This window comes from Lycium ferocissimum, chromosome 7, assembly GCF_029784015.1.
Source record: "Lycium ferocissimum isolate CSIRO_LF1 chromosome 7, AGI_CSIRO_Lferr_CH_V1, whole genome shotgun sequence".
NCBI lineage: Eukaryota > Viridiplantae > Streptophyta > Magnoliopsida > Solanales > Solanaceae > Lycium > Lycium ferocissimum.
This window is the reverse complement of record NC_081348.1, coordinates 35,367,382-35,391,461: the sequence shown is the minus strand read 5'-3', so window position 1 is coordinate 35,391,461 and position 24,080 is coordinate 35,367,382. Positions and strand designations below refer to the sequence as shown.

At 36.8% G+C, this 24,080-nt stretch overlaps 4 protein-coding genes and 1 pseudogene across 4 annotated transcripts; 1 reads left to right on the top strand and 4 right to left on the bottom strand.

The window, feature by feature from the left end:
- The first annotated feature begins 3,094 nt into the window (after positions 1–3,094).
- LOC132064644 (glycine-rich RNA-binding protein RZ1A-like) lies at positions 3,095–5,815 on the top strand. The gene is made up of 4 exons (XM_059457705.1): positions 3,095–3,256; positions 4,098–4,210; positions 4,999–5,519; positions 5,609–5,815. Exons 2-3 carry the CDS (start codon positions 4,100–4,102, stop codon positions 5,503–5,505), a joined length of 618 nt encoding a protein of 205 aa, XP_059313688.1. The 5' UTR covers positions 3,095–3,256; positions 4,098–4,099; the 3' UTR covers positions 5,506–5,519; positions 5,609–5,815.
- Positions 5,816–9,195: 3,380 nt separating this feature from the next.
- LOC132062773 (vacuolar iron transporter homolog 4-like) lies at positions 9,196–11,251 on the bottom strand (annotated as a pseudogene).
- Positions 11,252–12,911: 1,660 nt separating this feature from the next.
- LOC132062772 (vacuolar iron transporter homolog 4-like) lies at positions 12,912–13,905 on the bottom strand. The gene has a single exon (XM_059455272.1). It carries the CDS (start codon positions 13,833–13,835, stop codon positions 13,179–13,181), a length of 657 nt encoding a protein of 218 aa, XP_059311255.1. The 5' UTR covers positions 13,836–13,905; the 3' UTR covers positions 12,912–13,178.
- A 2,253-nt stretch (positions 13,906–16,158) lies between these two features.
- Positions 16,159–21,166, bottom strand: LOC132062771 (vacuolar iron transporter homolog 4-like). Its single transcript, XM_059455271.1, has 2 exons — positions 20,822–21,166; positions 16,159–16,865 (listed from the first exon to the last, which is right to left on the bottom strand). The coding sequence occupies exons 1-2, from the start codon at positions 20,919–20,921 to the stop codon at positions 16,306–16,308; spliced, it is 660 nt and encodes a 219-aa protein (XP_059311254.1). The 5' UTR covers positions 20,922–21,166; the 3' UTR covers positions 16,159–16,305.
- Positions 21,167–22,925: 1,759 nt separating this feature from the next.
- On the bottom strand, positions 22,926–23,775 carry LOC132062770 (vacuolar iron transporter homolog 4-like). Its single transcript, XM_059455270.1, has one exon. It carries the CDS (start codon positions 23,697–23,699, stop codon positions 23,067–23,069), a length of 633 nt encoding a protein of 210 aa, XP_059311253.1. The 5' UTR covers positions 23,700–23,775; the 3' UTR covers positions 22,926–23,066.
- Positions 23,776–24,080: the final 305 nt, after the last annotated feature.

Here is a 24,080-nt window from a genome sequence, read left to right as displayed (position 1 = left end):
TATTTTGCCTTTTCGAATTGATGATCGATGTTGCGAGGTTGGTTATTGTGGTTGTTGTTGCTTTGATTTTGAGCGAGTTAAATTCTCGGGATAACGTTTACGGGGGAAATCCGAATTTTCTGTAGAATTTAAAGAATAGTTGGAATGAATGGCTTAAGTGCCCTTAGCTAATGTTTGGCATTTTATGGCGTATTTTTTTTTTGATCGTGGGCAGCCCGAATCATAGTTTGGATTAGCTTGAGTTCGGATCATTTTGGAGAGCGTTTGAGGTATGTAAAGTAACCTTCCTTCCTTGGCATGCCTTAGTTAAAATAGACTATGATTCAAGCCTCGAGGAAACTCTCTTCTCGCAATCCGAGCATGTCTATACTTCGTTTTTGTTCCTTGGTATCCTTGTGTTGATATGACAAAACCTTGATCCTTATGACCTTGAAATTTATAAGTTGCAAAAGTTCCATGAAAGCTGATTTTTTTTTAGTATATTCTTTAGTGATTCAAAAACTACGAACGCCCATAACTCTCACAGGAAAGCTCGGATTGCTTCGAAATTTTCGTAGAAGCTTGTATGATCTAGGAAGAGTATGTTTTCCATAGGAGGTCCCAGCTCGGGTCTATACCCGTCGTGGGTCCCGCGACGCCCTTTTATGTAATTTCGATAACTTTTGGAAGGAAATGTTGTAATTATTATTCCGATTTCAAATATGACTATTTTACTTATCTTTTCGGATTATGACAACGATTTCATGCATATGATTTTTTATACGTAACTATGATTTCAAAAATTCTATTTGACCTGTTCCCGAGTGACGTTCGGAGGAAAACTTGATGTGACTAGAATCCCGATTTCAAGTACGGTCGGTTACTTGTCTTTGAGTTCATAATAATGATTCGATAACATATGGTGACCTTAGATTTCACGGGCGGGCCGGGACCGGGTTGACGCTCGTCCGTGGGTTCCGCGACTTTTCCATGTTTGATTCCAACGACCTATTTTTTTAGAACTTCATGTGGCTATGATTTCAACCCCGAGCATGATTATTTAAGCGTTGTCGAGCTTGAAATGAAGATTTCTATGCATATGATTTTGGTACGTAACCATGGGTTTCGAAGTCTAATATGATATGTGATAATAGGATGATATGATGATTCTATACACCGAGACCCTCACTAGAGGGCCGGGACACGCTATGTATATGATGATATGATGATGACATGATTCTATACACCGAGACCCTCACTAGAGGGCGGGACACGCTATACACCGAGTCCCTCACTAGAGGGCGGGACACGCTATATGTATGTATGTATATATGGGATGATGATATGATCTTACCTACCGAGTCTCTCGCTAGAGGGCGGGACACGCTATGTGTATACGCGCGTCTTGCCGAATGATTGTCCGATTGGTATATGATATGAACTTGTATGAATTATGTTCGAAGGTAAGTTTTGTGGTTTACGGTTCTGTATCCATGGCTCCTACTCCTTATTTAAAGTACGATTCTGCCTATTGTGTTTTCTGCTTTACATGCTCAGTACATATTCCGTACTGACCCCCTTTCTTCGGGGGGCTGCGTTTCATGCCCGCAGGTACAGACGCACAGCGTGGTGATCCACCGCTTTAGGTCACTCTCTTCTGCTACTTGGAGTGCTCCTCTCCTTCCGGAGCTTATATTTTTGGTATATATATTGTTCGTGCATTTGTATATATTTGTTCATGGGTACGGCGGGGCCCTGTCCCGTCATAGGATTCTGTCTGTCTGTTTAGAGGTCTGTGGACATATTTTGTGGGTTGTGCCTACTTTTGTACGGTGGCGTTTGGATATGTTGTGCTTGGGCGATCCCATTCGCCGCGGCCGGTCCGCATATGTATATATGTTGTGTTGCGGCCCCGTGTGGCCTTTGTTGGTATTTTACGTACGCGCGAGGTTATTTTGGATAGTCCGTAAAACAAAGGAAATTCGCCGAAATTTTTCCGGAAATTATATAGATTTGGAACACGGCCTTTGCTTCGGCTCGTTATATACTTGGATGCGTTTGATATACCTTGTGATAGCGTTTGGTAGGTGTGTTTGGGTGCCCAGATCGGGCACTAGTCACGGCCTACGGGGTTGGGTCGTGACAACTATACACTTACCGATTTTAGTCCTTTAACTATCCAAAAACTTATCAAATTTGATCTCCGTCTATTTTTTTATACAAACAGCGTACAAACTCATAAACCTTCATGAGATTAATCATTAAACCATTCTTCAGACCTATATTTCTCTCTCTCTCTACTTCTTTTTCCTCAAGTTCCTCTTGTTTTTTTCCTTTAAAAAAAAAAAAAAAAAAAAAAAAAGAGCATTCTGGCACTGGTGTCGCTCTCGAGTCTCTAAAATTCGAAAAGACTAACTCAGACACAAAATTTCTATAACCATTCTTCTCAAACACTACTAAAAAACTGGTAAAAACCAACGGATTTTTTCAATAATTTTTAAAATTTTTTTTTTTTAAGAAAATCGACGGACTGCGTCGATTATTTTTTGCATAAAAATGCGCAAAAAATATAATTATTTGTTATATTATTTTCTAAAATAAACCGATGGAGTCCGTCAGTTTTTTATTTTTGTTTTTTATTTTTTTTATAAAAAAACCAATGGAGACGGAGTGAGTCAGTTTTTAGAGCGAAAAAACAATATAAATTAAATCAATGTAAGTATATGAACAAAAAATATCAGTGGTCTAGTGGTAAAGCCCTTTGATGCCAAGGAACATATCCGGGTTTGACTCCAAGTTCCTATGGAACATAAGGAATGTAAGTTTGGTTTTTTGTTTTTTTTTGTTTTTTTGTTTTTAACAAGAGGAACTTGACGAAAAAGAAGCAGGGAGAGAGAAATATAGGTTTGAGGAATGGTTTAACGATTAATCTCATAAAGGTTTATGAGTTTGTACGCTGTTTGTATAAAAAAATAGATGGAGACCAAATTTGATAAGTTTTTGGATAGTTAAAGAATTAAAATCGGTAAGTATATAATTAAGGAATGTTTTTTTAGACCTACTCAAGGGACTATTTATGGCCTTTTCTCACACCTAAAATAAGCGAATCCAAACAGGCTCAGTGTAAAATAAAATTAGGGTTGCGCCCACAAGAACACAGTGATCTACAATAAGTATTCTTCAAGATTGGGCATTTCTTCTTTTCTCCATCTCTGCGTATAGCCGCCGCTCGCTCTCTCACATTTGTCTCCTTCTCCGGATCCTAATTTTCTCTAAGGTGCCATTAATTTCTAGTCACCGTTACGTGCAATTTTTGTTTCTTACTTGTATCTATTTTCTTTTACGGTCTGTCTTGAAGATCTAATTTATTTTGCCTAGTCAAAAGCTTTAATGGTTATTTAGGGCAATTGGTGATTTGGGATTTCATTAAAATGTGAAATTGACATGCCCATGTTGTTTTCTTGATATATTTCTCGAAATTTTAATGACTAATTAGGGCAATTGGTGATTTGGGTATTCTTGAAAATATGGAATTTTGTTCTTTTCTTGATATATTTCTCTTGATGCAATTAGAGTTAATGGCTAATTAGGGCAATTGGTGATTTGGGTTTTCATATAGATGTGAAATTGACATGCCCATGTTCTTTTCTTGATGTATTTCTCTTGATGCAATTAGATTTAATGGCTAATTAGGGCAATTGGTGATTTGGGTTTTCATAAAAATGTAAAATTGACACGCCCATGTTCATTTCTTGATATAATTCTCTTGTCCGTACTGTTGTGTTTCAATTTTGTACTTTATCGGTGGATTAAAGATAATGATTTTCCTTTAATCACTGGTTCTCATGTTCAATTTGAACAAAGCATCCACCTCATGCTTAATGTGAAGAATGACTCGATTGTCTTTGCTCTTTTGACGGTTACATGTTTTTGTCTATTTTTGTGCTTTGCACAATTTAATGTGGTGAAAAGCATGCTAAACAGTTAACTCGACATAAGCAGGCCTGATTATCATAACTGAGTTAATCTTTCCGTGCACCTGTTGTGGCTCTTGGATTGACTTTACTTCCTCTCTCTCATTCCTGCCCAACCTCACTTTTCCTGTCTTCCTTTTTCAGAAATGTCGGAGGATGATGAATATCGCTGTTTTATCGGTAACTTGTCATGGTCTACCTCTGATCGAGGATTAAAAGACGCATTTGAGAAGTTTGGCAATCTTGTTGATGCAAAGGTGAGGATGCTTGTTTTTAGGTTGTTTTCCAATTGGTTAATTTGTCAGAGAATCGTTTTTCTTTTGCTTCTCTTTTCTTTGTTCTTATTGTTTGCTGTGTGCTGCTGCTGGGCGAATCATTTATGTCAAGCATTTGTTGTTCGGGATATCACCCTATCCTTTGTACCAGGAATAGACCACGTTCTTACTTGCAAACTCCTTCCTTTTCAAGGAGGGATGAGGGTTTTGACTACTTTAGTTTTCTCTCCCTTCTACATGCCTGGTAATGCACCTATTTTGACCTCTTTGGGTGAACAATTCAAATCTTCTGAGTAATTTCTTACTCTTGCACTTTGAATGAGTAAAGTGAAGGCAAATTAGTGTCTTTTTACCCATGGTCAGGGGATTGTGGCAAAGGTTTTCGTTTGCTTGCAAGCCAATCAAAAGTTTTGCAAAGTTGGAACTTTCATAGAGCTTTATTTCAAGCCAGAATGAAAACATAGAACTCATAGGAAAGAGATAGTCCATTAATTTAGGAAAATGCAACTTAAGGTACTACATCAGACAAGTATCAAAATTTAAGTGTTGATAGGAGAATAAACGAGAATATGAGTTCTTCTTATCAAACTTCTGTAATTCATTAGAAGGTTTCTGTGTGTTATGAAGTCTGCAATGAGAGTTAAAATAGTAGTTGTCAGTTGTCTACCTCCGTTTCCTCTCTTTTTCTTTTTTCATTTCCCACTCTCTCTTTTCCTTATGTTAAATGTTAAATTCCAATGTTCGTATGCCTCTATTCTTTGTTGATTCAGGTTGTACTTGACAAGTTCTCTGGCCGATCTCGTGGATTTGGGTTTGTTACATTTGATGAAAAGAGAGCAATGGAAGATGCCATTGATGCAATGAACGGAATGGACTTAGACGGCCGTGCTATTACTGTAGACAAGGCCTCGCCTCAACAAGGTTCAGGCAGAGATTTTGGTAGTGATCGACCCCGTGACCGTGACCGAGATCGTGGTCGTGATCGCGGTAGCCGTGATTATGGAGGTGGGCGGGGATCTGGTGGTGGAGATTGCTATAATTGTGGTAAGCCAGGACATTTTGCTAGAGAATGCCCTAGTGAAGGGGGTAGAGGTGGTAGGTATGGTGGCGGAGGTGGTGGTGGTAGAGGTGGACCTGACAGGAATGGTGATCGATATGGAAGCCGCAGCAGCAGAGATGGTGGTGGTCGTGATCGTGAAGGAGGTGAACGTTTTGGCCGTGATCGTGATCGTTCCGGGCCATATGATCGTCGCAGTTCTGGAGGCTATCGAGGCTGATACTTTAAATTGTGGTAGGTTTTTAGATTTTTTGAGTTTCAGTCTGATGTTCATGGTATCTCTTACTTGAGAGCTGATTAAATTTTGTATCTTTCTGATGCAGCTGAAGAGTTAAAAGTCCTACAAGCTGGATACAAATGTTTTGGTGTATGTCTTCTTGGTGCCTTGTTTCCCTGGCCTGTCAGCGGAATCGTTTGAGTTCATGAAACCTGGCTGTTATAAACTACTGTTCTATGTCCGTAAATGTTCGATAACATGGTTTGATTGGGATCTTATGCTTGCTTAATTTGCAAATTTGAATTTGGCCTCACACTTTCGAATGCCACTATGGTTGCTGGTTATTTGCTTACTTGGTTTGGAAATTTGAAAACTGTTGTTTGGTGCTGGATTCATAATGATTGCATGGAACCTGCACCTCTGAAACTTTGCCTTGTGAAATGATGGGTCTGATGAATAACCTGAATTTAGTACTGGTGATCAAATACCTGGCCCAGCAGGTGTTCATGTCTAATCGGAATGTAGAGCTGGACTAGGAGTGGCCTTTTTGTTGTGTTCTTTGTAAAATCTTAACAGTTAAAATGGAGTTAACCAGGTAATTATTCCATTAACCCTCCATTAGTCCATTCTGGGTTCTCAGCTGTTATGATATTAATTTTGTTGACCTTTTGGCAGGCTATTTTGTTCCTTTGGCCTTTTTTGGATACATATTGGCTCTCTTGCTAGTTTTGTGCATTTAAATTTTGTAATTGCGGAAGCATTTAGACGAGTGAGAATGCTTCTGCATGGAAGGATCGTCGGTGCAAGAGTTAGTTTCCTGTTAGATGGCAAGATGTTTAGATACTCTTGAAGAGCAGCAATTGGGGTCCATTAATTTGTTCTGCTTTGGTGTTGCTCTTTCATGGGGAAGGTTTTTGTTCTTTTCTTCTAGTCCTGTTCTCTGTATCAAGACCCAAGTGAGTGCAAAACCAATTTCAGCTAGACTTCATTTCCAATCAGCTCCTGGTTCTTGGTCTCTTTTTCTAAGTGTGGCAGATAGTTCTGTTTTTAACTCCAATTGGAAACTTTGACCTATTCCGTGTCACCTGTGCATTGAAGAGGGAAGTGCTCTTTTGAGTCTTTTAATTATTGTTTTTCTAGTGCATTTCTTGGCTCCCTTACTCTTTTTTGGGAAGCAATTCAAAATTTAATTTTGAGGAAATATTTTTGGAGCTTGGAATATCTTTTCCCTTGTTGTGCTTTCTGTGTATATCGTGCTGGGAGCTTCTTCATCTTACTGTAGCTTCAGATCCATTTCCCTTGTGCTGCTTACAGTCTTGAATACATAAATGAGCCATATATGATCTTTTATCTATATCGTTGCTTATATATACACATTTTTGTTCTTTTTCTGCCAAATTATATTGAAGCTTTGTGGCCCTTGGAGAACTCTAACTTTAGTCCTCTATGATAAACTTGTCGTTTCTCTCCCGGAAATTAGCGACAGGATTGTGTGTTTGGCTGCCAATTTTTTGACTCGGTCCTTTCAAGGTTCCTTGTTTCATAAGCTTGATCTCTGACCTCTATGCTCTGATTTTTGACGACAGTGAATTTACTAATGCTGGCAATTGCCTTCAATCGTGATGCTTGCAAGAGATTTTGAGTTGTTGGGTGTTGGTATTTAAATTTTTTTTAGTTTTTTTTTTGGGTATCTAAGTAGGGGTTGTTTATTTCTTCATTAGTAATCCTGTTTGGCAAATCATATTAGTTCAGTTCTCCCCGTCTTTATATCATCATGTACGTGTTAGTGACTAGCTTAAGTCCCAGGTTCGTCCAGCTACGACTAGCCTGCTTAGGTGCTGAATGGGAAGTTCATTTACTGCACTTCGTGAGAAAGATTACTTTTAAAGTGAACTTATTTGGCCTGGTAAATCCTAATTAAATTATGCGCAACTAGATTCTTGCGAAATTTAAAGTTCCTGTACATCACGTTACAGATGCTTTTTGTTTTGTATATCAAGATGTAAAGGCATAATAAGAGAGATTTGATGTTGTGGAATAGGACGGTTGAGAAATGATGTCGAAGCAAATGTAAAGACTTATTCAATACCTTTTACCGTTATGGAAGTTGAATGAATTTCAGAGACATGGTTTTGTATTACAATAATTGGTCCTCATAGTTTACTTTGGTTTTTGGGGCAAATGACATGGAATTCAGGCCGTTTGAGGGTTCTCTTTCATTTCAGTAAAAAGACTGGCAACTTACTATCAGGATCTTACATGAGGTACTACCTTATTTGCCTAGCTAGCACCATTTGCGTACACAAGTAAAATGGAACATCTTGATAAAATTGTTGTAATGTTCAAAATCTTGTTAAGTGATCGTGAGATGACGAAATGGCGGATGCATGATGATTAATATTCGAAATAACTTAATCACCAACTACTTACGCAGGCGAGAATAATATAAATTTGCTTGGAAGCATATTGCTGTTCCTTATAAAGATTTTTGATATTGATTTCTTAAATAAATCATAATTACCAATTACAGGATACATAACTTAGAGCTATAAGGAGACGTTTATAGATTGAATCTGGTCTGCAACTAAGGTTGTGAACCAAAGCTCTGTGCTTGGGGTAAAACACATACTCCCTCAATCTCGTTTTATATGGCACTATTTCCTTTTTATTCAGTCCTTAAAAGAATGACATTTCTATATTTGGAAATAATGTAACTTATGATTTACAACCACACAAATATTTAAAGCTAATTTTGAATCACAAATTTCAAAAGTCTTCCCATATTTATTAAACTCGGTGCCAAATCAACCAACCTTCATATAAAATGGGACAGAGGGAGTATAAGATATACGAGTAGTAGAAGTAGAAAGTGAAAAACAAATCTGGCTGCAGGACGGAGAAAGTTAGAAAATTGGGGTGTTGTATGTATTGAGGTCTGAGGAAGTGGGTTGAGGAGAAATTGGGGTCCCTAGGATTCAGATTTGTGGATGTCTCAAGCAAAGAATTGTTGAACTAGTTAATGGTCATTAGTTGGTTGCTTTTGGACGGCAACATGCATGTTTAGTTATTCTCGTTGATTAGCTACTAGTAGTTGTCATGTTTAGACCATGACTTAAAAAGTCAAGTATCTATGTCTGTTTCTTTTATTTTAAGGAAAAACAACACCAAATCCCCTAAAATATAAAATATTTACCCGTTCTATGCCCCTCCTAAAGTAATTTCGCTTCTAACCCAGCCGGCTAGAAATATTTACCCGACATACCCCCTCGCCCGAACCCCTTCCTTCGTGAGACTGAAACAGTCCTCCATGATACTATCTCAGTATATTTATATACCACGATGGTATCATGGTCCTCGAGGAGTGTCTTATTGAACGACTGAAGCAGTTCTCCATGATACCATCACAATATATGTATATAAGACGATGGTATAAGAGGTTTTTTTCGAGAAAAGTGTGTCTTTTTAAATAAATAAACATGATTATCCATAATACAATCTCAATATATTTACATACCATGATGGTATCATGGAGGACTAAGAGGAGGGCTGAGCAGTCTTCCATGATACCATCTCAGTATATTTATATACCATGTTGGTATTATAATTTTGGGGGCATCTCAGGTAAATAGTTTTGATTTTTCCGTGGGGGAACGAAAGTAATAGGGGTGTGGGCGGGTAATTATTTTGGTTTGAGATGGCACGCACATTCTTTCCCCTTCTTTTAACGTGTTTTAAGTACCTTTGTTGTTTTACATTCTGAATTACCAAAAGTCGTGTTTAGAATGAGGACATGCTCGCACTTGAAAGCTTTGGGTAAAATTGAGGACAGTAACTTAAAAATTTCTGTTTACTACTATATGTTTAGCTAGTCTAAAACCTGTTATTATGAGAGAGCAAGAATAAGTTAATGTGAAGAAGCAATGCTGATGCTCAATCTGCCTAAGGATTTGATATCCTTGTCAATGAACCTTATATACATATTCACTAAGTGGTGATATTTGACATGCAAGAATTTAGTTTTCCTGCAGTCTCCGTAGCTGAGTCAGGATTTCCAATTCACAAAAAGAAATTATTTCCAACACCTAAAAGTGGGGTTTTAAAGTACGAGAATAAAGGGATGAGAAGCAGGGTATTTGGAATCAAGTGGAAGGAGTGGAGGCTTCTTAGTAATGTGGGATAGCAGGGTAAGGGAAAGGTTAGTGATAGACAAAGGGGTCTACACTGTTACTGTTCGATTAGCTTTAATTCAACACAATTTCAGCTGGTATCTCACAGTGGCATATGGACCAAATTGCAGAAAGAGAACAACAACCCAGTGTGATCCCACAGGTGGGGTTTGGAGAGTGTAGAGTGTACGCAGAAAGAAAGGTGAAAAAGGAAGGCAGTAAATAGTAGCAACAAGCATAAACAACATCAAGGTAATAGTCTAAAAAAACTAAGAAAGAACAAACGAGGCTCAAGAAGAACTAGTAATAGAACCTAAGAATGCGAAAATACAAGAATAATACACCGGGAAAGAACGCCCGACTACCTACTATCCTTCTACCCTAATTCTAGACCTCCACACCCTCCTATCAAGGTCATATCCTCGGTGAGCTGAAAATTATAATAGAGAGAAAGAACTATTTTGGGAAATAGCAGCAAGTAGAGGAGTAGTGAGGCAACTTTTAGGATTGCGGTGTTTATGGAATGGAGTACTTTATAGTCTATAAAATACCTGCAATTTTCTTGGAAGTGCTTAAACAATTTTATGTAAGATTTTGACAGGTGTTGATGATGATGTCCCATCTAGCATGTAGCAACAAGGCTAGCGTATCGAAGATGCAAGGACCTGTTTTATAGCTAGTCTTTCAAGTTCCAGCAATATAAAATCCAGAAAACATATAAATATCATTCTTAAGCACACCAGAAACATATCAGAAGTAGATTTCTCACATTTATTCTAGTATTATCCACAAAATGTAATCAACAGTGCAACATAAGATGATTCTGAACTAGGTAAGATTCTGAACTAGGTGAAGGGACAGGAATAAAAATTTCCTAACACATCCCCACGCCAGTAGAGCCTATCGGTTTGGTCAGTCAAAAGGTAATGGCCATAGTCATCCAGCCACCAATTAAAACTCTGGCACAAGATTTCACCGTACGACTTCTTCCCAAAAAGGAACCAATTCATCCAAATGCTAACAATGCCCAAGATAACTGCAGCCACAATCACAGCTAGCCTCAGCTTATGGTTAGATATAAATGCAGCAGCAAGAATTGGTATTATGCCACCGAGTAAAAATGCAATAGCTGAAGCTATGGCTGCCAGAAATGGATTTCGCAGCCCTTCCTTCTTGTCTTGATCGTCTTCTTGCTGTCCATGATTCTGTCCGCTTACTAACTCTGTGTCTAGTTGAGCGTAGACAGAAACAAACTCTCCTATGGCCATGCTACAAGCACCTACAAACAACCATGCAAAGCCGGTAAGGATCACGGTGTTAACGTCTTTTTGGACAGCTCCAACGCCCATCATCAGAGATGCAGTTGAAACCAATCCGTCATTGGCTTCTATCACAGCAGCTCGAAGCCACTGTGCCCTTTGGGAGTAGTCAAAATCCTCTTCAGGGACTTGGTTTTGGTTTTGGTTGTCACGTTCTTCAGGGATGGTGATTTGTACATGGTTTTGAGCAGCCATGAAGAATGTTTGTAAGGAATTGTTTTGAGAAATTGAAGGACTCCTTGTTTATGAAGATTCAATCTTCTCTCTTATGGTATATATAGGGCAGGATGACTAAATATTGATCAACCTTTGCAGAAAGTGGTGCCATAAAAAAGTAGTAGTAGTGTGGTAAGCACAAGCCTTAGTGGCGGTTTTTGTTTTTTAATCTTTCTTTGCTAAAGCCTTATATTTGTTTATTAAGACATTCTAACTTTGCAAAATGAATCTGTAGTTTCAGATTTTCAATTGATTCACTATCATTCGGTAAGGTGACTTGTGAACATGGAATGCTGTATAGGAAAGCACTTGCATGCATGAATCTATAGAGATACAGGACATACTCTTTTCGGTATATAAAAATAGCTCTCCACACTAAGCTGAGAAGCAAAGATTATAGTATTACAGGGAGTGTGCCATCCATAGAAAGGCCACAAGCTCGTCATTTTTTTTAATGAAGAGTTTTAGGAAAGTAACTTTAACCAAAAAACTTTTAGAATCCACTAATTAAACACTTTGGTCATATATCACTATAACAGATGTCCTGCAGTCGGTTTATTTTAATTCTTTTATGATTTACCCATTTCCTTTTTTCTTTATGGTGCTATTGGTTATTACAGTTTTCATGTAATTGAACGAAATCACATAACACGGTTCTCATATGTCATGATTAGGTACTTCAGCATAATACAGATAGCTCTGCTTGCTGAAGTCCTGCATTTGCCTATTCAGAAAGCAGAGACATCTTTCAAAATGAATGCATAGTTCATGTTTGCGGATCCTTGCTCAGCGTTTTCTGGAGATAAAATCATATTTTCAGAAACGCCTTAAATTATCCAACGTCCCTGTATCTATCATACAAATGCATTTACTTTTATTTTGTAATCCGAGATGGAAGACATGATATTGAGAGCAAAAAGCCATGGAAACGCAGTTACTTCACCAACTATGAGATGGTCTTGCAACTTTAGGTAAGAGAAGTTTGTGAATAATATAAGGATTGCTGTATAGGAAAGCACTTGCATGAACACAGATATGAGATTATATATATATACACACACACACACACTTTCTTATAGTATTATAGTGTGGACTGTGCTCCCCTAAGAAAGCAAAATATTAAAGTATTCCAGGAAGTGTGCCCTCCACATAATGGCCACAAGCTCTTCATTGAAGAATTCAGAAGGAAGAAAAAGAGAGAATTCATTGAGGCCAAAAAGGGTTAAAATCCACTAAAGATCACGCAGTGTTTTACCATCATTTCTTCTATTTGACTGAGATTTTTCAAACCATTAGGCTGATTCAAGATTTGACAACTAAGATTTTTGGATGTCCCTTGTAAAATAGGATGGTTGAGAACTTAAATGGTTGAAACTGAAGCAGGTCATATGAATCATCATTCCACAAAAGAGAGAGACTTGCACCATATACATAGTATAAAATTCGATTGGTTCCTGCCAATTTTCCTAGCTTGCACCACGTACATAGTAGCAAAAGGTTAACTCTATGTCAGTAGACTTTCTGGGATTGTAACCCTGAATACATTCCCCATCAAGCGGTGAGACGGTGTTTCGAATTGGGTTGCTTCTTGAATAAGTACTTTCAACTTTATAAATTACTTGAAATCCTGCTCAAGTGTTTAATGATAAATTTGTTAGATTGTAACAGGTGTCGATGATGCCTCATTTTGCAAGAAAAGACATGGCTCTAACTTTAGAAAACCCTTCATTAGTAGTATGTTACTTCCCCTTGGAGTGCAAGTCTGCTACGGCCAAGCACATTGAAGAAGCAAGATTACAAGTATATAAATTTCAGAAAACGCGTCACTATCATTCATTCACACCACAACCGTTACAGAAAAAGATATCTTGCATTTATTCTATTCTTATACTGGAAATTTAGTCGGAAACACAACAGACATTTGTTAAAAAAGATGTTCTGGACTGGGAGTAGGGACAGGAACATAATATTCCGGTCATATCTCCATGCCAGCAGAGCCAATCAATTTGGTAAGTCCAAAGGTAATGGCCATAGCCATCCAGCCACCGATTAAAACTCTGGCACAAGACCTCACTGCAGGACTTTTCCCAAGAACAGCACCAACTCCTCCAAATACAAACAATGCCAAGCTCACTACCGCCACCACCACACTCATCCTCACCTTATGGTTAGGTATAAATCCAGCAGCAACAATTGGTATTATGCCACCCAATGAAAACGCAACAGCTGAAGCTATGGCTGCCAGAAATGGATTTGGGAGTCCTTCCTTCTTGTCTTCTCCTTCTTGCTGTTCATGATTCTGTGCTCTTATGTTGGTCTCTCTCTTAATTTGAGCTAACTCTATGTCTAATTGAGAGTACACAGAAACAAACTCTCCTATGGCCATGCTACAAGCACCAGCAAACAATGCTGCAAAGCCGATTAATATCATGGCATTAATATCTTTCTGGACAGCTCCAACACCCATCATCAAAGATGCTGTTGTAACCAATCCATCAGTGGCTCCTAATGTAGCAGCTCGAAGCCACTGTGCCCTTTGGAAGTAGTCAGAGTCTTCTTCAGGTACTTGGTTTTGGTTATGATTATCATTTTCTTTAATGACAGTAAGTTGGAGATGGTTTTGATCAGCCATGAAGAAAGTTTTAGGGAATTTTTAGAGAAAGGATGTTTCTTGTTTAGGAATTCTTTGTTTTTGAAGATTTAATCCTCCCTCTGATGGTTATATATAGATCAGGATGACTAAATAATATCAGCCTAAGCAGAAAGTGGTGCAATAAAATAATAGTAGTGTGGTGAGCACAAGTCCGTTTTGGATTTGATCTCTTTTTTTCTGATTGCATGCTTGCTAAAACCTTGCATTTGTTTATTAACAAATTCTAACTCTGCAAAATGAATCTGCAGTTTCAACTTTCATTTCTGCCATTGATTCCTAGAAGGTGACCTGTGAATATTGAATGCGGTATAGGAAAGCACTTGCATGCATGAATCTCTAGAGATACGGCCTAAGGACATACTTACTTTGGTATATAAAAATTGGGTGGAGTGTGCTCTCCACACTAAGGCTGAGAAGGCAAAGATTATAATATTCCAGGGAGTGTGCCATCCATAGAAAGGCCACAAGCTCTTCATTTTTTAATGGAGAGTTTAAAGAAAGTTTCTTACTTTGGACCAAACTTATCCACTAAGAGAACACCTACCTCCTAGAACAAATGTGCTTAGGTGAGTCTATCAAATTCTTTTTTTATGTTATCCCTTTTTCTCTTAATGGTTTTTCTTTTTAGTGTTTAGACTTTCTTGAAAGAAATCACATAACCATCATTTGTTATGTGATGATACGGAAGTATAAACTTCAACACAATACAGATTACTTTGATTTCTGATTGCCTGTTTTCTATTCAGAAAAAAGTGAAATCTTTCAAAAAGAATGCATAGTTCATGTCTCAAATATTCAAAACGCATATCATAAGGATTAGCCGACTACTGCTCCCTTTTTTTTTTTTTTTTTTCTGTGTTTACTTCAAATGACCTAATGAGGATGCATTGCTGTATAGGAAAGCACTTGCTTGAGCAGAGATACGGTTTCTTTGCATTATATAATTTTGGGTGCAGTCTGCTTTTGACACTAGAGTTTAAAGTAAAATATTAGAGTATACCAAGAAGTGTGCCATTCACACAAAGCCACAGGCTCTTAATTTCTTTTTTCTCTTTTTCTGATCCACAATGAAGTGGAAGTTACTATTTTTAGACCGTAAACTTTAAATCCACTAATGAACACCATCTTCACGATGTTTCTGCACCATTCTTTCTATCAAACAGATATTTGTCCCAAGTCTGATAGGTTTATAGACCATCTCAAAAACTGGACAATTGAGATATGTGGAAGTCTTAGAAATGTCAAAACAGAAAGTTTAAATTTTCACATGATTGAAGGTCGAAACTCACTGTATACAAGAGAAAAGTCTGTAGCATTGTGTTTTCAATTTAAATTATACGCACTGACAATATAAATAATTTTACACTACCAGTAATTGAACTGACTATAGCAAGTTATTATTCTATATTCTAATTTACCATAACAGACTTGCAATTAAGAGTTAGTAGATAGTATAAAGCTTTTATAAAATGTCAATGCACGGAACTTAAAATTCATGTGTTCAATGACCCTCATGATATAACAGATTTCTCATCATAAAGACGATAGAATAATTACTAGTCCGATATGGTCTAAGTAGGATTATGGGGCATAAGAAGGCAGCATAATTAAAGCATTGCAGTATGAGGTATTGGGTCTTGCCATCATTGTATGTCTTGAGGGGTTTAGCAAACAAGTCTTGGTCGGATAGTAGCTAATTTTCCTAGCTTGTCACACATAGAAGTAATCAAGTAAAAGATTAACATCCAGTCAAAAGATTTGACAGGTTCCGTTTGGGACAAAATTATATACTTCTAAATGTATGAAAGGCTAATATAGATTTCAAGTGCTCAAATGTTTGGCATATTATTTGTCTCAAAGTTGATATATGTGGAAATCTAACAAGCTTTTACGTTCAATTTGCTGTTGCGCACAATCTTGAAACTGGCCAAGGCTGATTATCCTTTCTTTTGCTCTCTTAATTGTCATGGATTAATATGATGAAGTGTAAACTCCATCTAGCCCAATCTCAAGTCCAGAAAAAGAAGGGTTGCCTTTAGTTAATGACCAGTGTAAAATTAGTCAAGTTGTATCCTCTTATTAATGGTTCATTGAGAGGTGGGGCCAGAATAGAGAAGAATGTTTAGAAGATCTGATATAGCTTTACCACAACACTATATGGAATTGAGGAGTTGTTATTTTTTATTGATCAGCACTTTGATGAAATATTAGATTATTGCAGTTGATAATGCCTAGCATATCATAACGAAGTAAAATGTTGTGTGTTATGGCTAGTCTTTAAAGTAGTATTATGGATTTATACTTAAATGACAATTCAATATCATTCTTTAAGCATTTACTCCTGAATCATTCCAGAAAGGGAAATTTAATTGGTCATGCATGATGCAACAGCGATTTCTTAAGCAGATGATTCTGAACTAGGAAAATGAGAAGGAACATAGAGTTCTGGTCACAACTCCATGCCAGTAGTAGAGCCAATCAATTTGGTGAGCCCAAAGGTAATGGCCATAGCCATCCAGCCACCAATTAAAACTCTGGCACAAGATTTCACCATGGGACTTTTACCAAAGAAAGCACCAATTCCCCCAAATGCTAACAATGCTAAGCTCACTGCCGCCACAATCACAGCTAGCCTCACCTTATGGTTTGCTATAAATGCAGCAGCAAGAATTGGAACAATGGCACCCAATGAAAACGCAATAGCCGAGGCTACAGCTGCCTGAAATGGATTCGGCAGTTGTTCCTTATCACCTTCTTCGCATTCTTGGTTCTGTCCTTCTGTTGTTTTGTTTCTCTTCATTTGAGCTCGCTCTATGTCTAGTTGAGAGTACACAGAGACAAACTCTCCTATGGCCATGCTACAAGCACCGGCAATTAGCCCTGCAAATCCAGTAAGTATCATGGCTTTTACGTCTTTTTGGACAGCTCCAACACCCATCATCAAGGATGCAATTGAGACTAATCCATCATTGGCTCCTAAAACAGCTGCTCGAACCCACTGTTGGAAATCTTACGGAAAATACTTCATCACGAACACTTGTAGGGACTTCTCTTCATCACGAACACTTGTAATGACTTCTCTTCAACACGAACATTATAGGGAATTCTCGGACAATCTCATAGCTTGAGGCATGTCAATTAAGACACTGTCCTTAAGGATATTTCACCCGGTATGGGTGTATCCCCCAGGATTCAACAAGCTCTTCTAGTACAAAACTAGGAGCCAGAATCTAACAAAGATTTATCTCAAAATAAAACCCAGCACACAAAAATATGGGAGGAAGAACTTTTCTTAATGTATCTCTTTTCTACATCTCAAAAGAAACACAGTAGAAATATATAGAAGGAATTCATCTCGGTCCTATTTCACACACCAAATGAAAGGACTTTAGCAATATATATATGTAAAAGATCCATAACCGAGAATCATTGACAGTGTCAATTTTCAAACGGTTATAATGCACTAAAGGGTATATGGTCAATGGCAATAAAGAACCAAATTTAATTGCCAACATTGAATGGTCTGTACCCATATAATGGTCAAAAACGTTAGTGATATACCAAAATAATGGTTAGTTAAGGCTATTAAAGATCAAATGTATGTTACAAAGAAATGATTCAGACATTAGAGATATTTATGGCCTATTATATTTTGAGATATTAAAAAGAAAAGAATATTTTTCTAACAATCCCCCATATATCTCAAAAATAATAAAATAAGAAGTTTTGCTGGGTTTACAGATATGAGTACAATGCATCGAATCTGGTGTCTCGTAGACTATGAACCAGACCTAGATAAAACAAGATTAAACTTACAAAATAGTTGGTGAAGTTTACAACTTCTATGAACCAAAAATTCTTTTGTAAGCTCATGGTCTTATTCTATCACATCATACTCGCACAATCTTTGTCGTTATCGCGGTTTTGCGCTAAGAGGCCATGCGCGTGTCCGGTATTCATGAGTGCTCTAGAAATCCGTCACAATTTCATAGAAGCGGCACCACTCCACTCATATAGGTCCACCCATCAAGAGTATTCTGCGAGAGCAATACACCACCTATAAAGGATATGGTAATGGATTAAGAGTTTATAGCTCAACCTCACTTTGCCTTGCGTATTTGCACTATATTCACACACCATAGGAAGAGACATAATTTAATAGTGCACTTTGATCAACTAATGACTTGTTATTACCCATATGAACCTAATTCATGGGATCTCCAATCACATAGGTTGGGTTACCATCATTGTTAATCTTCTCAAATGACAAAAGTCTCATTCCCCTCGATGTTTCTTTTAGTCTTGTGAATCGGCCAAATTCACCTCAGACTTCACACAATTATAAAAACTATCACATCTCACAATAGCGCTATTAAGAAATTATTTTCTCACACAACTAATGTTGTTTGGCAACCACAATATATACATGTTGGTTTTATCCCAACCTCAATACTCACTAAGAAGCATCTTAACCTCATCACTAGCCAACTTCAAACCATAAACTCATATTTCATTATGGTCCACTTGGCTTATTTTCATATTAACTATTACACCCCCACAAAGGGTAAACACATATTCACTAGTGGATTTTGAGATCCACTTAGCATCATTGTATCCTCTCTAGTACATCAAATATTAATTCACTATAACACTTATCCATCAGTTGGTTCTTTTCAAAATCATGTATCGAGAAAAGAAATAACACCATATATTTTTTTTTTTTATATATATATATATTTTTTTTTCAAAAACATTTTTGAATAACAAGACCAACTGAAATATTATCACTTTTAAAACATTCCTCAAAATAACTCTAGTAAGATATCATGACCCCCATAATTTCAAAAATTTCAAAGTAAGGACGTTCATGACTCATAACACCGTAACCCCCACATTTTCATATATTTCAGTCTAAAGAATATTCTTTCTATAATTTACAAGAAATATTTTGCCTCCAATTTGTTTCTTCTCCCAGTATCACCATAATAATTAAGTCATACTATCTCTTACTTATATATAATAAAACAATATAAAACGTACAGAGAGAGCACCCAACAAACATTTCTAATTTTCTCACTCTCTTAGTTTTAAACACAATCAGTTACAATTGAATTCAAATAGTCTGTCATGGTTTTCAAAAGCAACGTACATTTTTTTTTTTTTTTTCATTCTAAGAACTTGAGTAGTTCTTGAATCACCAAAATGAATAAATCATTCTTCTTCTTCAACTTGGGTGTAGAACACAAAACTGTATTAGCACTTAGTAGCACCAATGTCTAACCACCAATCTCTCACATTAGCCACAAAAGATTCGCTCGAGAAATGACCACAATAAATATATCATCCGCTTAATCAAAATTATTTTTAATTAGCGGGATTATCATTCTCCGAATCTTTTCTACATTGATGAACATGATGACATAGTTCGTCACACACAAAATAATAGTTATTCCCATCAAAACCTTCTTTAACCAAAGTAAAATTTCCACATAAATATCTCACCTTTGTAGGAAAAGAAATTTGTCATAATTCAACATTTCTTCATCCAAATTATCAAGCAAGATAATTTTAAAACCTAAATTAAATTTATCAAATCTCTTCAATGTGTAAAGAACACAACTTATACAAACACAGATCTCAAAGATAGATCTACAGGTTCTTGCACCATAATTAATCTATGAAGATAAGCATCAATTTCAAGCCAACTTTTCAAAAAATTATCACAACATATAGATGCATATTATTATACATATCTTTGCACTCATCTTACCACCTCAAATATAGATTATCCACAAATATAAAAATGACTTGGACATTATTTAAGAGCTACCTAAAATTATATAACAACAACACAAATTCATCACAAACCCAAAACCAATTCATTGTATTCAGCATTTTGTTGACTCAAATGACTAAGACAAAAAAAACATGTTTAATTTCAGAGTCTACATTATCTAATATAAAAATGTTCACCACAGAATCTCAAACTTGTAGAACATCATTATAAACCCACTTATAATTTTTACACTAGATATCTGCCCCACAACTCAATATTAAATCTTAGAGAAGATAGTCACTAAAACTACTATCCAAGCACAACTTAAAAGTCTCAAATAAAAGTATAAATTAATCATATCAAAATCATTACTACTTTACTTTTAGATCATATATTTTCCATTATACTATAATTCAGAAACATACCCGTAACTTAGGCATTGTACTAAGTTATTTTCTTTTAATTTTCCATAAGAACATAACATGAAATATCCTTAAGATTGTTGGAAATCTTACGGAAAATACTTCATCACGAACACTTGTAGGGACTTCTCTTCATCACGAACACTTGTAATGACTTCTCTTCAACACGAACATTATAGGGAATTCTCGGACAATCTCATAGCTTGAGGCATGTCAATTAAGACACTGTCCTTAAGGATATTTCACCCGGTATGGGTGTATCCCCCAGGATTCAACAAGCTCTTCTAGTACAAAACTGGAATTTTAATCTAACAAAGATTTATCTCAAAATAAAACCCAAAGACACAAAAATATGGGAGGAAGAACTTTTCTTAATGTATCTCTTTTCTACATCTCAAAAGAAACACAGTAGAAATATATAGAAGGAATTCATCTCGGTCCTATTTCACACACCAAATGAAAGGACTTTAGCAATATATATATGTAAAAGATCCATAACCTGAGAATCATTGACAGTGTCAATTTTCAAACGGTTATAATGCACTAAAGGGTATATGGTCAATGGCAATAAAGAACCAAATTTAATTGCCAACATTGAATGGTCTGTACCCATATAATGGTCAAAAACGTTAGTGATATACCAAAATAATGGTTAGTTAAGGCTATTAAAGATCAAATGTATGTTACAAAGAAATGATTCAGACATTAGAGATATTTATGGCCTATTATATTTTGAGATATTAAAAAGAAAAGAATATTTTTCTAACACTGTGATCTTTGAGAGTAATCAAAATCCTCCTCAGGGGCTTGCTTTTGGCCATTATGGTCTTTAGGAATGGTAATTTGGACTTGGGTTTGAGCAGCCATTGAGGAAGTTAATAAATACTACTTGTTAGTTATAGAAGAAGCAATTTTTCCTTCAAGATGGGTGTTGTATGAAGACTCGGTCATCGTTATTTATAGAGTAGGCTGATTAAAAAAAGTAACCAAACTGTCCATCAGTGGTGCCATTAAATATTGTGTAGTGTGGAGAGCACAAGGCTTAGTGGCATTTGTTGCTTTCTTCACTGGTTGCCTGCATCTTGCATTTGTAAATGTGCTTTTTCACCTTTTCCAGGTAGTTGTCTGTCTTCCCCCTAAATATTACAGTATCTAATTTGTCCTGTCAAAAGTCCTGGAAGATTGGGTTAGTAATTCGTTGAAAGAAGAAGAATCTCAACATTATCTATTTTCTCTTCTTTTTATTGAAGCTTTATAGATATAACCTTTTTTCCTCTTGATGGTATTGGACTTTACACTACATATTCTTGGAATAAATCACATACCATCGTTCTGATTACCTTTTTTTATGTACTTCAAAATGGCCTAATTTTGGAGGCTAAAAGCCTTAAAGATGGCTTTTTGACCTTTACAAGATGGAGTTTGTGAGATGCATTGCTGTATAGGAAAGCACTTGTTTGAACAGAGACATGGAGATATTTTAGCAATATATAAACTTGGGTGCAACGTGCTTTGGCCACTAAAAGCTAAAGCAAAATATTAGACTATACCAAGAAGTGTGCCATTCACACAAAGGCCACAAGCTCTTCAATTTTTTAAACTTTTTTGGTCTTATCTGATCCAAATGAAGATAAAATTTTCTCTTTAGACCCTAAAACTTAAATTCCACTAACGAACACCAACTTCACAATATTTCTGCACTCTTTCTTATATCAAACAGATATTTGTCCATGGCTGATAGACCATCTCAACATTTGACAATTGAGATATGTGGAAGTCTTTTGGAAATGTAAACACAGAAGAGTTCCGGTTCTCACAAGGTTAAAGTTCGTAACTCATTGCATTCAAGAGAAAAGTCTTTTCTTTTTCCTTAGCAGTGTGTTTTGAATTAAAGTTATATATATTGATAGTGTAAAATGCAATTTAACCTATTATAACACATTATTATCCTTGGCGTAACTAGTTCGAGCCGTGGAAACAGTCTTTTACAGAAATGCAGGGTAAGGCTGCGTACAATAGACCACTTGTGGTCCGGGAAAGGACCAGAGCATTGCGGGAGCTTAGTGCACGGGGCTGCCCATATACATTGTGAGGCTTTGTATGAAGAGTTACTAGGTCATCTTTACCTAATAACATAAAACTTTCCTACAATGTCAATGCACATAGCGTAAATTCATTGTATTTTGTGTCCTTCAATGGATCTCATGATATGTATAACAGATTTCACATCATAATGACGAACAATAGTAAGTCGTTATACTCTACTAGGATTATGGGGTATAAGAAGGCTGCCATTCAAGCCATTGCAATGAGGGTAATTAGGACCTGCCATTATTGTATGTCTTGAGGGCTTTAGCGAGCGACTTTTTGTCAGATAGTAACTACTTTTCATAGCTTGTCACTCATAGAAGTAAACATTAACATCAAAGTTGAAAGATTCTTCAGACCGTGTTTGGGACTGCAGTTGATTTATGTGCTTAAATCCTAGGCGCATATATTTTTCCTGCCTCCCTCTTCTCTAATCCTTTACTCTTTGCATCATACTCTTATTGTGCTTTGATGAAACTTTAACTCCACCAAGGTTCGAGGAGCATGGCCGGACTCAAGTTCGGAAAAAGATAGTGTTGAGGTAAGTAGACAGCCAGGTAGGAATAATCAAATCACGAAGGATAGACTTAGTGATGAATTTGTTGGGACGTGGGCATGATCGGCACAAAGTAGTTACAGAAAAGATTCATATAGTGAACCCCAATTATATTTGAGAATGAGGCGTAGTTTGATGAGTTTAGCTTCAATGAAATGTTAGATTACGTTAGTAGATGATGCCTGACATATTGTGAAAAAGTAAAAGGTTGTGTGCCATTGCTAATATTATCAGTAGGAAGATCAATACAAATTCACAGACTGCTTCACGGTATTATTATACAAAGGGTATTTAGTCAACTTTCTAGTACAGATTTCTTAAGCAGATGAGATTAAACTAGGACTAGAGACAGGAACATAAAGTTTCAATCACATCTCCAGGCCAGTAGAGCCAATCAGCTTGGTAAGGCCAAAGGTAATGGCCATAGCCATCCAGCCACCAATTAAAACTCTAGCACAAGATTTCACCATAGGACTTCTGCCCAAGAAAGCACCAATTCCTCCAAATGCGACCAATGCCAAGCTCACCGCAGCCACGATCACAGAAAGCCTCACCTTATGATCTGCTATGAAAGCAGCAGCAAGAATAGGCACAATGGCACCCAATGAAAATGCAACACTCGAGGCTACGGCCGCCTGAAATGGATTTGGCAGTTGTTCCTTGTCACCTTCTTCGAATTCTTGGTTCTGTCCTCCTGTTGTTTTGTCTCTCCTCAGTTGAGCTCGCTCTATGTCTAGTTGAGAGTACACAGAGACAAACTCTCCTATAGCCATGCTACAAGCACCGGCAAATAAACCTGCAAATCCAGTAATGATCATGGTTTTAACGTTTTCTTGAACAGCTCCGACACCCATCATCAAGGATGCAATTGAGACTAATCCATCATTTGCTCCTAACACAGCGGCTCGAACCCACTGTGCTCTTTGAGAGTAGTCAAAATCCTCTTCAGGGGCTTGATTTTCTTTGGGAATGGTAACTTGGACATGATTTTGAGCAGCCATGAATAAAGTTATAACTTGTGAGAAACTGTCAGCTAAAGGAGGATTGTTTTCTTTCGAGATTGGTGTATAATGAAGAGTCTGTGTTTATTATTTATAGAGTTGGATGATTAAAAGCTCTTCGTTTTTATATCAAGAGCCTTAAGAAAGTGTCTTACTGTAGACCAGAATCTTTTCAGAATCCACTAAAAGAATACCTACTCAATGACCCATATGACAGATATTCTACAGTCACTCTATCAATTTTTATTTATGTATGTTGTACCTTTTTTTTCTTGCCTTCTTGGTGGTAGTGGTTATTACAATTTACGTGCATGCTCTTTAATTAGCCAAATATACCAAACTTTCTGACATGTTAAACAGAATTATAAACCTCTCTACCAT